The 15,189-nt window shown below is 44.0% G+C and overlaps 1 protein-coding gene across 3 annotated transcripts in view; it reads right to left on the bottom strand.

Annotated features, from left to right (window-relative positions):
* Positions 1–15,189, bottom strand: part of LOC137369351 (signal-transducing adaptor protein 1-like) — a 98,203-nt gene that overhangs the window by 62,309 nt on the left and 20,705 nt on the right. For all 3 annotated transcript variants that reach the window (XM_068030437.1, XM_068030435.1, XM_068030436.1), the window contains exon 2: positions 13,059–13,130. In XM_068030437.1, the coding sequence (XP_067886538.1) occupies positions 13,059–13,130 (72 nt within the window). The remainder of the gene's footprint in view (positions 1–13,058; positions 13,131–15,189) is intronic.

Here is a 15,189-nt window from a genome sequence, read left to right as displayed (position 1 = left end):
GTGATTCAAAACATAGCAGTTTTTCTCTCTTGCTAAAAAAACAACAAGCAGTTCCTTTAAACTTCCTGGGTCTTGGTTCTCACTGGGGAATTAGCAGACATTTCATCTCCCTCCTCATAATCATTGCGGTGTAGGATACAGTGTTGTGAATTAGGTAACCAACTTAAGCTGCTATCAAAGTCATCTTTTTTTAAATGTCTTTTTAAAAATGTCTTTTCTAAAAAAATACAAATTCAGATCTCCAGTCAGTGGATTAAAAAAAATTATTCAACAAAGCACATTGACGTTTCAAGATAGACTCAAACCCACAACCTACTGACTCTGCGGCAAGAGTGCTACCACTACAACAACCACATCTTGTATTCATTGTTATGGCCATGTGGTGAGGGGCTCGTGTGGTTCCCACTGTTCAACTCCCACCTGACCGCAACGTGTTTTTGTTATTAGGTTTTTACGCCCCCCCCCCCCCCCCCTTTGTGTTTTATTTGTCAAATAAACAGATAGTGACAGGTTTTAAACAAAAGATTAGTTATTTATGTATTGAGTAATATGCCTTATCCCAAAATTGTCACAACTGCACGCACTCGCGCATTCACTCGCACGTGCCAAATACACACACACACACACACACAAGACGAGACAGATAAAAAGGAAAATAGGTAAGTGGTTTGAACTGAGGTAGGGTTTTGAGGTTCACAGTAAACCTGCTGAATTCTCTTGGAGGTCACGTTCTCTTTAGTTGCAGGCCTAAGGTGTTTGTAGATTTCTCTGTTGGTTGAAAGTTCAGTCTAAGGACAGGGGATCACTTCCAGTTCACTGCAGCACAAGTTGAAAGGTAGCATTCACAGCAGGGTGCTTGTTGGATTTTCTCCCAGCTCTCAGCTGGACATGCTTTGGTGCTGCCTTTTCCTGGGTCTCCCCCTCTCTCTCTTCAGAGAGCTACCTTTAAAGCTAAAAGTTTCTCACATCTCGCCTCTGTTGGGAGACAGAGATTTTCATCCCTGTTGTGACCAACAATGGCCTCGGATGTGGCTATTCCACACCTTTTTTGTTTCAGAAGACACATTCAATTCAAAAATGTCTCTTGATGGGTTCAGGATGGGCATAATGGACTCCTCTTAGCTTTGAATGTATTCTTTTGTCTTGCCAGACATTTTGAATACACAAAGGCAAGGTCTTTGGACCTTTGGCGACCACTTTTTGAAAAGTCGATTTTTAGAACTCTTCAGGTTGAGTTTTCGTAGTTTCAATCACTGCACTTTCCGTGAGCACCACATCATATAGTATCTTTAAAGTAATAAAACTTCTCAAGGTGCTTCACAGGAGAGTTTATATAGAAAAATTTGGCAACAGGTTGGTCAAAGAGGTAGGTTTTAAGGAGCATCTTAAAGGAGGAAAGAGAGGTTGAGAGGCGAAGATATTTGGGGAGTGAATTGCAGAGCTTGTGGCTTTGGCAGCTGAAGCCAGGGCCACCAAAGGTGGAGCGATTAAAATCGGGAATGCTCAAGATGTCAGAATTAGCTGAGCATGGATTATCTTGGAGGGTTTTCGGGCTGGAGGAGATAACAGAGATAGGGAGGAGCGAGGCCATGTATGGATTTGAAAATGAGGATGATAATTTTAACATCGAGATGTTGCTTGACCAGGAGCCAATGTAGTTCAGTGTGCACATGTGTGTTGGGTGAACAGGACTTGATACGAGTAAGGACATGACCTCAAGTTTACGAAGGGTAGAATATGGGAGGCTGTCAAAAAGTGCATTGGAATAGTCAAGTTGAGAGGTAATAAAGGCAGGAATGAAGGCTTCAGCAGAAGATGAACTGAGGCGGGGCAGAGTCGGTCCATGTTATGGAGGTGAAAGTAGGCAGATTTAGTGATGGCGCAGATGTGTGGTCAGGAGGTCATCTCGCAGACAAATATGACAAGGTTGCAAACATTCTGGTTTAGCTTTAGACAGTTGCCAAGGAGAGAGCTGGAGTTGGTGGCTAGGGAATGAAGTTTGTAGCAGGGACTGAAGACAATGGCTTTGGTCTCCACAATATTTAATTGCAGGAAATTTCTGTTCATGCAGTACTATGAACATACGAATTAGGAGCAGGAGTAGGCCACTCGGCCCCTCGAGCCTGCCCTCCCCTTCTATAAGATCGTGGCTGATTGGATTGTAACCTCGACTCCCCATTCAAACCTACCCCTGATAACCATTCACCTCCTTGCTTATCAAGAATCTATCTACCTCTGCCTTAAAAATATTTAAAAACTCTGCATCCACTGCCTTTTGAGGAAGAAAGTTCCAAAGACTCACAACTGAGAGAAAAAATTTCCCCTCATCTTGGTCTTAAATGGGCAGCCCCTTGTTTAAAATAGTGACCCATAGTTCTAGATGTCGAACAAGCAGTCTGATAATTTAGCAACAGTGGAGGAGTCAAGAGAGGTGGTGGTGAAGTAGAGCTCGGTGTCGTCAGTGTACATGTGAAAACTAACACTGTTAGTTAGATGATGTTGCCGAGGAGCAGGATGTAGCTGAGAAATAAAAGGGACGAAGGATAGATTCTTGGAGGACACCAGAGGTAACGATGTGGGAGCAGGAAGAGAAGCCATTGCAAATGGCGGCACAGTGGCGCAGTGATTAGCACCGCAACCTCACAGCTCCAGCGACCTGGGTTCAATTCTGGGTACTGCCTGTGCGGAGTTTGCAAGTTCTCCCTGTGATTGCATGGGTTTTCACCGGGTGCTCCAGTTTCCTCCCACAGCCAAAGACTTGCAGGTTGATAGGTCAATTGGCCATTATAAATTGCCCCTAGTGTAGGTAGGTGGTAGGGGAGTTGAGGAAAGGTGGGGATGGGGTAGGAATTTGGGATTAGTATAAATGGATGGTTGATGGTCGGCACAGACTCAGTGGGCCGAAGGGCCTGTTTCAGTGCTGTATCAATAAATAAAATAAATAAATGATGCTCCAGCTACAATTAGATAGATAAGAATGGAACCAGGGGAATGCAGTCTCACCCAGTTGGACGACAGCGGAGAGGTGTTGGAGGAGGATGGTATGGCCAACCATGTTGAAGTTTGCAGACAGGTTGAGAAGGACAGGAGGAATAGCTTGCCTTTCTAACAGTCACATGGGATGTTGTTTGCAAGTTTGACAAGAGTTGTTTCAGTACTATGGCAGGGGTGGAAACCTGATTGGACGCATCAAATATGGAGTTCCAGGAAAGATGGGCACAGATTGGGAAGCAACAACATGTTCAAGGACTTGAGAGGAAGGGGACATTGGAGATGGAATGGTAGTTTGCATGTCAGTGGAGCCAAGGGTTGTTTTTGATGAGGAGAGGGCAGAGTTAAAGGAGAGAGGGAGAGTATCCGAAGAGAAAGAACTGTTAACAATGTCAGCTAACATGGGGACCAGGAAGGGAAATTGGGTGGTGAGCAGTCTAGTGGGAATAAGATCAAGGGAGCAGGAGGTGGGTCTCATGAACAACATGAGTTTGGAGAGGGCATGAGGGGAGATAGGAGAGAAACTCGAGAAAGATGCAAGTTCAGGGCTGGGGCAGGAGGGATATTTAGAGGAAATTTGGCCCAGTGGGCTAGTGGAAGGGAGGGAAGTGGCTGAGGCAGCTGATCAGATGGTCTCAATCTTCATGACAAAGAAATCCATTGAGCTCCTCGCACTTATTGTTGGAGGAGAGGGTGGAGGAGACAGGGGACAGTAATTTAAGAAGACTGATTACATTAGAGAAAAGAAGCTGGGGGTTATCTTTGCATTCCAGGATGATCCTGGAATAGTAAACAGTTTTAGAAGACAAGAGCAGGACCTGCTAGTGCTTTACGTGATCCAGCCCGATCTGGCAGTGAACGGTTAAACCAGTTGTCCACTATATCCATTCATGTCTGTGTCCCTTGGACTTAAAGAAGCAAAGATGAGGGCCGTACCTGGGGGAATGGCCAGGGTGAGAGAGAGCAATGGTTTTAATGAGGACTAAGGCATCAAAGATGGAAATGAATGTGTGGTTGGATAGATCGATAGTTGCAGAAATATTGAGGCAAATGAAGGGCCAAAGTCTGGATAGTTGGGATTTTTAACATGAAGCTGTAAATGAATTGGAAGATAGTTTTTTTTTACAGGAGAGAATACAGAAGAGGTAGAGTTGGGACATGGAAAGGGTATGTGGGTGGAGAGTGATACAGGAATGATCAAAGATGACCTTATCTATAATTGGTACTATGGGAGTAGCGAGGCCACATGAGATAGCAAAGTCATGGTGGTGGCTGTGAATACGGGCTGGAGATTTTACATGGAGAGAAATATTAAAGGAGGAAAAGAGGGCAATGAACTCAGAGGAGAGAAAGCATGATGAGTTGAGACGGAGGTTGAAATCACTGAGGATGAGACATCATTTGGTGCAAAGATTGAGGGAGGAAAGCAATGAAGGTACCTTAGTGAGAACATTTTTATCGTACTTGGGTGAGCAGCAGAGTACAAGGATTTTATTTGAGAGGTGAGGGTGTTGGAACAAAGTGAGATGCTCAAAGAGGAAGGCAGTGCCAGAGGACTAGGTGTTCAGGCCGAGGTGTGACTTGGTGACGAAAGCCATGCTGTCACCACGACTCTCTGGGCAAGTGGTGGATTATATAGCTAGGAGGGGAGGCTTCACTTCTGGAGAAGGTGTCATCACCCCTCAACCAGGTTTCTGCCAAGGCCATGATGTCGATGCAATCATCCACAATAAGTTCATGGATGACAAGGGCCTTGTTCACAAGTAAATGGACATTCTGGAGGGAGATGTGGAGAGCACCGAACCACAGCTGACATCTAGGGAAAGAATGGGCTCGACAGGACAAATGACCTGCTCTCATTTCATGCTTTGTATGTTCTTATTAATTAGGTGTAACACAAAATAAAGTTCACTGTTAACTTGTCAACATTGGAAAAATATAAAATGCGGGAAGTGATGAATAGAAAAATTAGCACTTAATGAATGCCAAGAAAATATTGTTATAGGTTCATTATTCACAATGAACTCCTGAACCTGTGGAACAATTCAAAGTACTTAGTGCAAGACAATTACTTCTCATTTTTATGTTTCTATGAAACAATTTACACACATTTGGAAAAATAGTTCTTCTTTGATTCAAGGGCATTAGTAATCTGGTAAATTGCTGTCCAATTTCAAGGTCAAACCAAGTCTGTCCGAGTTGTAAAGTTGAGGGGAAACATCCTCTCAGCCTCTACCCTGTCAGAATCTTATATGTTTTAGTAAGATCACCTCTCAGTCTTCTAAACTCCAAAGAGTATAGGCCCAACCTGTTCAACCTTTCCTCATAAGACAAAACCCTCATCCCAAGAATCAGCCTAGTGAATCTTTTCTGAACTGTTTCCAATGCAAGTGTATCCATCCTTAAATAAGGTGACCAAAACTGTACGCAGTACTTGAGGCGTAGTCTCACCATTGCCCTATACAGTTATAGCAAGACTTTCCTACTTTTATACTCCATCCCCCTTGCAATAAAGGCCAACATTCCATTTGCCTTCCTAAATACTTGCTGTACCTGCATGTTGACTTTTTGTGATTCATGTACAAGGACACCTAAGTCCCTCTGTACCACAGCGTTCTGCAGTCTCGCTGCATTTAAATAACATACTGTTTTTCTACTCTTCCTGCCAAGTGGACAACCTCACATTTTCCCACATTATACTCCATCTGTCAAATTTTTGCCCACTCACTCAACCTATCTGTATCCCTTTGCAGACTCTTTGTATCCTCCTTACAACTTGCTTTCCTACCTGTCTTTGTATCGTATTATGACTAGAGTGCACTGTCTTTTCTAGTTCCACTTCTCCACAGGTCACAACATATATTTAAATATTTACCCAGTTACCGTTATGGTCAATCATATATTCTACTCTTTATCCCAGAATAAAATACACCAACCAGGTTTCTTTAACAAACAACAAAATTATAAGCTTATTATCAAACAAGACTTATCCAGTAACGAAGCAAAGCATTAACACACAGATTGAAATATGGAAGTTCCCTTTCAAAATTCCCCACACACACACTGAAAAAAATACAGAAATCAATGATGCCCTGGACCGTGAAGAAATCCAGTGATGGAGGTTAAATCCAGTGCCCTTTGTGCCAGTGCAGACCCATCTGTGAGAAAGTGGGTGTAGTCCCCTGCCCTCCTGCAAATGGCAAAAATGGCCTCCGTGACCTCCCTGATGGCCTGATGAGCTGCCGACAGTGAGATGCCACCTAGGTCCACAGCTGATCCCTGGAATGATCCAGAGGTAGAGGCGAAACAACCAATGCCACATGTTCAGCAAGCCAACCATTGAATAGGCCATCAGGTTTCTGGACTTGCAATACCAATGCTTGGATCAGTCGGAAGGCACCCTCCAATACGCTCCTGCAAGGTTCTCAGTCATTGTGGTGGTGTGCTCTATAACACGGCCCTCCAGAGAGGTGTGGACCTTGAGGACAGTGAGGCCCAGGAAGGAGACAGCTCATCAGGGGAGGAAAGGAGGTAAGAGAGGAGTGGAGGGTTTAACACTGAACAGAGAGATGCCCTTGCTACATGACAAGGTGGCCTCTTCCAGCCACTCTCTGGGAAGAGGACCTCTCCCTCACAGCCTACAGCATTAGATCCAGGTTGGCATTGATGAAGCGAGTGTCTGCCAAACCCCTTGTGCCAGGCCTCCAGCTCCCCTGTGACATTTCGCTTCCCTCTAGTGCAGCGGAAGGTTTTGGCACAAATTGCAGATCTCTCCCTCAGGACAACCAGCAGCCTCAGTGATGACTGCACTGGGGTCTACATGAGCCCCATACTTAATCTGACCCATCTCCATTTACAATCCCATTGGCTCAGAGTGGAAAGGAAACCTGTGTCCATACTAATTAAGGGCTCACCAATTTGAAAATTGCAATATAAATCAGTTTCCCACAGGAAGCGAGTTTCTGAACCAAAACCAGACCCTGTTCCTGTTTCCCGCCTCCATAACAAATATCCAACCCTCAGTGTCAATCTTTGACGGATAACGTTCCTATGAAGCACCTTGAAATGTTTTACTCTGTTAAAGGCGCTATATATTTACAAAATGTTGTGTCTGATTAAAGGAGCACGTGATGAGGACACAAGGACAGAGCAGGTTATCAATGCAAGGGGTAGGGTTAGACTACACAGGATTTAAAAAGAATGATAAAGATGTTAAAACCAAATTACTGGGGCATGAGTAGCCAGTGGAGCTTGACCAAGACAAAGGGTCTTTATGCGCATGAGAGCAAGGGATTTAATGTTCTGAAGAGGATTTAGTTTGAGAAAGCAAAGAGGCCAACAAGAACAGTGCCAGAGAAATTGAGCTTCAAGGCGATGGAGGCTTGGATGAGTTCAATTGTCCTTTGAGCACTGTGATACAATATTGGACTCCAATTAAAGCTTCAATTATCCAAGGTTTCCTCTTCTGGTACACACTGTAATTTGAACTCCAACAATAGTCTTATTACTCCTAGGTAGCCATTATTCTGGATTTTGATCGTGCAATGTTAAATGTGCAGTATATTATGGAAAGAATGAATGTAAACATATACAGCAAGGCTACCTAGAAAGTATGATAAATGGCTTGACTAGTCACCTTGGTTACAAAAACTGGTCAGCTTCAACGAGCCTCTCTTCAGTTACAGTCCTACCCTTCCTTTCTTTGATTGATGGAGGCTGAAAGCTTTTTCACGTGCTCCAGGTTATCCTATTTTCTGATTCCTTTTTCTTATATCTGTAATGCAAGTCAGTTTACTTCCGAACCCCCTCTTCCATGTAAGTGGATTCTCTTCTATTTCAACGAGGTTAAAACCAAGAATTCTTTTTTAATAAGTGCAATGAAATCTGTTTAACATCCTTCAGCTTGTTTTTATTATTCTGTTGATCTTTTATTGTTCTTGTTTAAGTAGCGACATACAGGAATTACTGAAGTTGCTAGGGATATCGATCAACTTTTTACCTGAAGCTAAGCCTTCCTGGATTGGTAACTCCTTCCCCAACTCAATCAACTCTCCTACATGAGGCCGAAGTTTCACAGGGGAGATTGCAATCTCCTGCCCTCTGGGCCAACATCAGGAGCTTCCTCAAGAATGCAGACAGCCAGTAACTTCCAAAATGTTCCGTCAATTCATAGTTTTACTGTCAGGCCCATCATTTCTGCTTTGTATTTAGCTGTGTTTGCAATCTCAGTGTAATCATAAATTTTTATGATCTTTTCCTTTTCTTCAAAGAGACAATTCACTTCCTGCACTATGTACATCATCCAATCTCTATCTTTCCATTTCTATTTTGTTATTTAACAGTAAAACAAAGTTTGTCCTAACCTAAGTGAAGCTCGAGGATTCACACTTCTTTTTAAATCATTCATGGGATGTGGGCATCACTGGCTATGCCAGCATTTATTGCCCATCCCTAATCACCCTTGAGAAGGTGGTGGTGAGCTGCCTTCTTGAACTGCTGCAGACCATGTGAGGTAGGTATACCCACAGTGCTGTTAGGAAGGGAGTTCCAGGATTTTGACCAGCGACAGTGAAGGAACGGCGATATAGTTCCAAGTCAGGATGGTGTGTGACTTGGAGGGGAACTTGCAGGTGGTGGTGTTCCCATGCATCTGCTGCTCTTGTCCTTCCAGGTGGTAGAGGTCGTGGGTTTGGAAGGTGCTGTCTAAGAAGCCTTGGTGCGTTGCTGCAGTGCATCTTGTAGATTGTACACACTGTTGCCACTGTGCGTCAATGGTGGAGGGAGTGAATGTTTGTGGATGGTGTGCCAATCAAGCGGGCTGCTTTGTCCTGGATGGTGTTAAGCTTCTTGAGTGTTGTCAGAGCTGCACCCATCCAGGCAAGTGGAGAGTATTCCATCACACTCCTGACTTGTGCCTTGTAGATGGTGGACAGGCTTTGGGGAGTCAGGAGGCGAGTTACCCGCCACACGATTCCTAGCCTCTGACCTGCTCTTGTAGCCACGGTATTTATATGGCTACTCCAGTTCAGTTTCTGGTCAATGGTAGCCCCAAGGATGTTGATAGTGGGGGATTCAGTGATGGTAATGCCATTGAATGTCAAGGGCAGATGGTTAGATTCTCTCTTGTTGGAGTTGGCCATTGCCTGGCACTTGTGTGGCACAAATGTTACTTGCCACTTATCAGCCCAAGCCTGGATATTGTCCAAGTCTTGCTGCATTTCTATACAGACTGCTTCAGTATTTGAGGAGACGAGAATGGTGCTGAACATTGTGCAATGTTCATCAGCAAACATCCCCACTTCTGACCTTATGATTGAAGGGAGGTCATTGATGAAGCAGCTGAAGATGGTTGGGTCCAGGACACTACCCTGAGGAACTCCTGCAGTGATGTCCTGAAGCTCAGATGATTGACCTCCAACAACCACAGCCATCTTCCTTTGCGTTAGGTATGACTCTAACCAGCAGAGAGTTTTCCCCGATTCCCATTGACTCCAGTTTTGCGAGGGCTCCTTGATGCCATACTCAGTCAAATGCTGCCTTGGTGTCAAGGGCAGTCACTCTCACCTCACCTCTTGAGTTCAGCTCTTTTGTTCATGTTTGAACCAAGGCTGTAATGAGGTCAGGTACTGAGTGGCCCTGTCGGAACCCAAACTGGGTATCACTGAGAAGGTAATTGTTAAGCAAGTGCTGCTTGATGGCACTGTTGATGACACCTTCCATCACTTCGCTGATGATTGAGAGTAGATTGATGGGGTGGTAATTGTCCGGGTTGGACTTGTCCTGCTTTTTGTGTACAGGACATACCTGGGCAATTTTCCACATTGCCGGGTAGATGCCAGTGTTGTAGCTGTACTGGAACAGCTTGGCTAGGGGCGCAGCAAGTCCTGGAGCGCAGGTCTTCAGTACTATTGCCGGAATATTGTCAATGCCCATAACCTTTGCAGTATCCAATGCCTTCAGTCGTTTCTTGATATCACGCGGAGTGAATCGAATTGGCTGAAGTCTGGCATCTGTAATGCTGGGGTCTTCAGGAGGAGGCCGAGATGGATTATCAACTCGGCACTTCTAGCTGAAGATTGTTGCAAATGTTTCTGCCTTATCTTTCGCACTGATGTGCTGGGCTCCCCCATCATTGAGGATGGGGATATTTGTGGAGCCACCTCCTCCAGTTAGTTGTTTAATCGTCCACCACTATTCACGGCTGGATGTGGTAGGACTGCAGAGCTTAGATCTGATCCGTTAGTTATGGGATCGCTTAGCTCTGTCTATTGCATGCTGCTTATGCAGTTTGGCATGCAAATAGTCCTGGGTTGTAGATTCACCAGGTTGACACCTCATTTTGAGGTATGCCTGGTGCTGCTCCTGGCATGCCCTCCTGCACTCTTCATTGAACCAGGGTTGGTCTCCTAGCTTGATGGTAATGGTAGAGTGGGGGATATGCCGGGCCATGAGGTTACAGATTGTTGTTGAGTACAGTTCTGCTGCTGCTGATGGCCCACAGCACCTCATGGATGCCCAATTTTGCATTGCTAGATAAGTTCGAAATCTATCCCATTTCGCACAGTGATAATGCCACACGACACGATGGACGGTATCCTCAATGTGAAGGCCAGACTTCATCTCCACAAGGACTGTGCGGTGGTCACTCCTACCAATACAGTCAAGGACAGAAGCATCTGCGGCAGGCAGATTGGTGAGAACAAGGTCAAGTATGATTTTCCCTCGTGTTGGTTCCCTCACCACCTGCCGCGAACCCAGTCTAGCAGCTATGTCCTTTAGTACTTGGCCAGCTCGGTCAGAAGTGATGCTACCGAGCCACTCTTGGTGGTGGACATTGAAGTCCCCCACCCAAAGTACATTTTGTGCCCTTGCCACCCTCAGTGCTTCCTCCAAGTGGTGTTCAACATGGAGGAGTACTGACTCATCAGCTGAGGGAGGGCGGTTGGTGGTAATCAGTAGGAGGTTACCTTGCCCATGTTTGTCCTGATGCCGCGAGACTTCATGGGGTCCGGAGTCGATGTTGCGGACTCCCAGGGCAACTCCTTCCCCACTGTATACCACTGTGCCACCACCTCTGCTGGGTCTGTCCTGCCGGTGGGACAGGACATACCCAGGGATCGTGATGGCAGTGTCTGGGACATTGTCTGTAAGGTATGATTCTGTGAGTACGATTATGTCAGGCTGTTGCTTGACTAGTCTGTGGGACAGCTCTCCCAACTTTGGCACAAGCCCCCAGATGTTAGTAAGGAGGACTTTGCAGGGTCAACAGGACTGGGTTTGCCGTTGTCATTTCCGGTGCCTAGGTCGATGCTGGGTAGTCCGTCCAGTTTCATTCCTTTTTATTGACTTTGTAGCGGTTAGGTACAACTGAGTGGCTTGCTGGGCCATTTCAGAGGGCATGTAAGAGTTATTTTCAACGTTTTAAAGCGATTTGTTCTCCAGATGTTGGCATGGCCACATTTTTTGCCTATCTCTACTTGCCTTGAGAAGGTGGGCTATCTCCTTGAACCATTGCAGTCAATGTGGTTATGGCAGTTTAAAGCCAGTTAATTACATTTGAAGTGTAGACATGGTTGTTTTATAAGTAAATATGGAGGCCAGTTTATGCACAGTAAGATCCTGTGAACTGCAATGGGATAATGACAAGATAGGGGAGTTTTTGTGATGTTGATTGATTAAATATTGGAAAAGACACCAGGAGAAAACTCACCTGCTCTTCCTTGAAATAGTGTTGTGGGATATTTTACATCCACCTGAGAGGGTGGACAGGGCTATGGTTTAACAGCTCATCCACAAGATGACACCTCCAACAGTTCAGCATTCCCACAGTATTGCACTGGGGTATCATCCTAGATTTTGTGTTCAAGTGTCTGGAGCAGGACTTGCACCCACAGCTATCTGGTTCAGAGGTGAGAGTATTACTACTGACCACAGCTAACACATATTCATTATTGAAGCTCTGCTCTTGGTACAACTACCAAAATCAGTAGCAAACTGAAGTTAGTATAAGGCAAAAAAAAAGACCCTGATTAAAGTGCAAGGCAGCTTTAATAGCAGTCAGGATAGAAACCTTAGACAGCAAAGAGGGCCAACAACAGGCTAAGTGACTAAAGTCTGCAGACTCGTCCAATCACAGTTATTACAGCAGCTTCACCACTCATGTGTATAAGGTTTTAAACCACCTGTACCTGCAAAAGTATCTGTGACATGCACATAAGTTGTTTACAGGACATTTTTAGAACTTATTTTCTGTGCTTCTCCAATTCCCCCAGTGACTGGAGTCAGGGAAGCTCTACAGAAGCAGATTCTAGCAAAAGTTAATTCATTTCTGGTCCTGGCAGAGTGGAAAGTCTTTGTCACTCAGTTTCTACAGTCATTTTTCCGAGCTCTGGTAACTTCTGTTTATAGTACTGTCAACAGCAAAGGCAGGACTCCAGTGACACATCCTGGGCCTGGAGACCTGGACACAGGTGGGAATCCCACAAGTTGGGAAACAACAACATTCAATGTTTAGTACATGTTTGCTGCTGATCTGGTAGTTGCGCCAATAGCAGATCTGCACTAAAAAATAGGATATTAGACTCAGTAGCCTATAAATTCTTACTGGCAATAGCAGCCGAAAATTTTGCGCATTCATAAGACACAGCCCTGCTGTTTTAACAGAGACACGAATATGTTTAAAATAAAAATTTAAAATAAAATTTAAGGTAAACAAGTTAACATCGCCATTAAAACAGAAGACAGTGAAAAGTCAAATGAGCATATGAAGTTTTCATCTGCCATTCTCTGTCCCAATATGCACTTAATGGTACTCACTTTTTCCGCATTTCCAAACTAAAGGCTGTTCAAAACATTGCTATCTATTCCAATCTTGTATCCGAACCACTGATTTCAAAGCATTGATTATGCCTGTTTACATTGTTATTTTAAAAATAACACTCCTAATGACCATAGTAATCTGTGCCTATGTGTTAGGCTCAATATTTAACCTTATTCTAAGACAGTTAACAGTAATTGTCCATATTTGTAAACCAGAAGATCCCAGTAAATGTCAGCTGCTTCCTTACCGTTGATTCCTTTTCATCACAATAAAAGAAAACTGAAGAGCCTCTTAACTCGGACCAGTATCTCTGGTAGTTCTGGAATAGATACAAGAATACATGTCAAAGGGAGGGGAGAAAAAAGGCCTCATAAAATTGTGTTTACTCACTATATTTGGTAGAATTATTGAAACAAAGAATGGTTACAGTGCAGAAAGAGCCCATTCGGCCCGTTGAGACCATGTCAGCTCTCTGCAAGAGCAATTTAGGTAGTTCCACTCCCCCACCTTTTCCCCGTAGCCCTGCATTTTTTTTAACCTTCAGGTGTTTATCTAATTACCTTTTGGGAGCCTTGATCACTCTTTCAGGCAGTGCATTCCAGATCCTAAGCACTCACTGCAGTTTTTCCTCAAATCACCTTTAGTTCCTTTGCCAATCACTTTAAATCTGTTTCCTCTGGTTCTAGACCCTTCTGCCAATGGGAACAGTTTCTCTGTATCTGCTCAGTCTAGATCCCTCATGCTTTTGAATACCTCTATCAAATCTTCTCTAAACTTTTCTTCTCTAAGGAGAACAACTCAGCCTTGGAAAGATTCTCGTAAATTTTTTCTACACTCTCTTTGAAGCCTTCCTAAAGTGTGGTGCCTAGAATCAGACACAATATTCCAGTTGAGGCCAAACCAGTGTTGTATAAAGGTTTGTCATAGCTTCCTTGTTTTGTACTCTATGCCTCTATTTATAAAGCCCAGGATTCCATATACCTTTTAACCACTTTCTCAACCTACGCTGCCACTTTCAACAATTTCTGCACATATACTCCCAGGTATCTCTGTTTCTTAACCCACTTTGGACTTATACCCTTCCTTCTGTGTGGCCTCTTTTCATTCTTCCTATCAAAATGCATCATTTTGCACTTCTGTGTTAAATTTCATCCTCCACATGTCCACCCGTTCCACCAGCCTGTCTATGTCCTCTTAAAGTCTATCACTATCCTCCTCACAGTTCACTATACTTCCAAGACTTGTGTCATCTGCAGATTTTGAAATTGTGTTCTATACACTCAACTCCAGGCCATTAATATATAGCAAGAAAAGTAGTAGTCCGAGTACCAAACCCTGGGGAACTCCATTGTATACTTTCCCCCCGTCTGAGAAACAACCATTCATCAGAATTTTCTGTTTCTTCTCACTTAGCCAATTTTGTATTCATGCTGCCACTGTCCCTTTTATTCCATGGGCTTCAACTTTGCAGGCAAGCCTATTATGGTGCACTTTATCAAGCGCCTTTTGGACGTCCATATAATCACATCAACAACATTACCCTCATCAACCCTCTCTGTTTTCTCATCAAAAGGCTCAATCTAGTTAGTTAAACATAATTTACCCTTAACAAAACAGTGCTGGCTTTCCCTAATTAATCCACACTTGTCCAAATGACTGTTAATGTTGTCCCCGATTATTGTTTCTAAAAGATTTCCCACCTCCAAGGTTAAACGGACTGGCCTGTAGTTGCTGGCTTATCCTTCCATCCCTTTTTGAAAAAGGGTGTAACATTTACAATTCTCCAATTCTCGGGCACCACCCCTGTTTCTAAGGAGGATTGGAAGCTTATGGGTAGTACCTCTGCAATTTACACCCTTACTTCCCTCAATATCCTTGGATGTATTCCCTCCAGTCCTGGTGACCTATCAACTTTAACTAATACCTCCTCTTTATCAATTTTTAGCCCATTCCAGTATCTCAATCACCTCTTTCACTATTACTTTGGCAGCCTCTTCTTCCCTGGTAAATATAGATGTGAGGTACTGATTTAGTACCTCAGTTATGCCCTCAGCCTCCAGGAGTTAGTCTCCTTTTTGATCCATGATTGGCTTCTCTCCTCATCTCACTACCCTGTTACTCTTTTTACACCTATAAAAGGCTTTTAGATTCCCTCTTGTTAGCTACCAGTCTCTTCTCATTAAGTCTTTCTTTGTCCCTCTTATTCCTTTTTAACTTCCTCTCTGAAATTTCTATATTCAGCCTGATTCTCACTTGTATTATCAACACCCCCTTTCTCTGCTTCATCTTACTTTCTCTCTCTCTCTCTCTGTTTTGTCATCTAGGGAGCTCTGGCTTTGACTACCCTACCTTTTTGCCTCGTGGGAATATATCTCAAC

The sequence above is a fragment of the Heterodontus francisci genome, chromosome 4 (genome assembly GCF_036365525.1).
Source record: "Heterodontus francisci isolate sHetFra1 chromosome 4, sHetFra1.hap1, whole genome shotgun sequence".
In the NCBI taxonomy this organism is placed as follows: Eukaryota; Metazoa; Chordata; class Chondrichthyes; order Heterodontiformes; family Heterodontidae; genus Heterodontus; species Heterodontus francisci.
Note: the sequence above shows the minus strand (reverse complement) of the source record. Positions and strands in the feature narration are given on the sequence as shown.